Source organism: Cynoglossus semilaevis, chromosome 7, assembly GCF_000523025.1.
Source record: "Cynoglossus semilaevis isolate Cse_v1.0 chromosome 7, Cse_v1.0, whole genome shotgun sequence".
NCBI lineage: Eukaryota > Metazoa > Chordata > Actinopteri > Pleuronectiformes > Cynoglossidae > Cynoglossus > Cynoglossus semilaevis.
Genome location: NC_024313.1, coordinates 13,180,250 through 13,180,591, shown reverse-complemented (window position 1 = coordinate 13,180,591; position 342 = coordinate 13,180,250). Strand labels below are relative to the sequence as shown.

At 62.0% G+C, this 342-nt stretch overlaps 1 protein-coding gene across 1 annotated transcript in view; it reads left to right on the top strand.

Moving 5' to 3' along the window:
* LOC103381377 (CD109 antigen-like) overlaps positions 1 to 342 on the top strand; it is a 47,095-nt gene that overhangs the window by 26,640 nt on the left and 20,113 nt on the right. The window contains exon 21 of the mRNA XM_025057067.1: positions 133 to 339. Within this exon, the coding sequence (XP_024912835.1) occupies positions 133 to 339 (207 nt within the window). The remainder of the gene's footprint in view (positions 1 to 132; positions 340 to 342) is intronic.

The window sequence follows — 342 nt, the reverse complement described above, 5'->3', positions numbered from 1 at the left end:
CCCCCTGAGACCTGGGGACAGTGGTGGTTTGCGGTGGATTGTGTTGGATCACCTGACACCGGTGCTGTTGTTGTCGTGTGAGCAGCTGAACCTGATCTGGGCGGTTTTCGTCCTGCTCTCCTTCTGTCTCAGGTGAAGGTGATCGTCGCGGCCAACCACGCCTTCCACTTCGTCCTCCACAACGATGACGCCCTCCCCTCGCACTCTGTCCACCTAGTGTCCGTGGGGGGCCAGGACGGGGCCTTGGTCCTGGTTCCTATCAAACCCGTGGTCCTGGGTGAGGTGGTCATCTCTGTGTCCGCCAGGTCCACCGTGGCGGCAGACGCCGTGACCAGGAAGGTG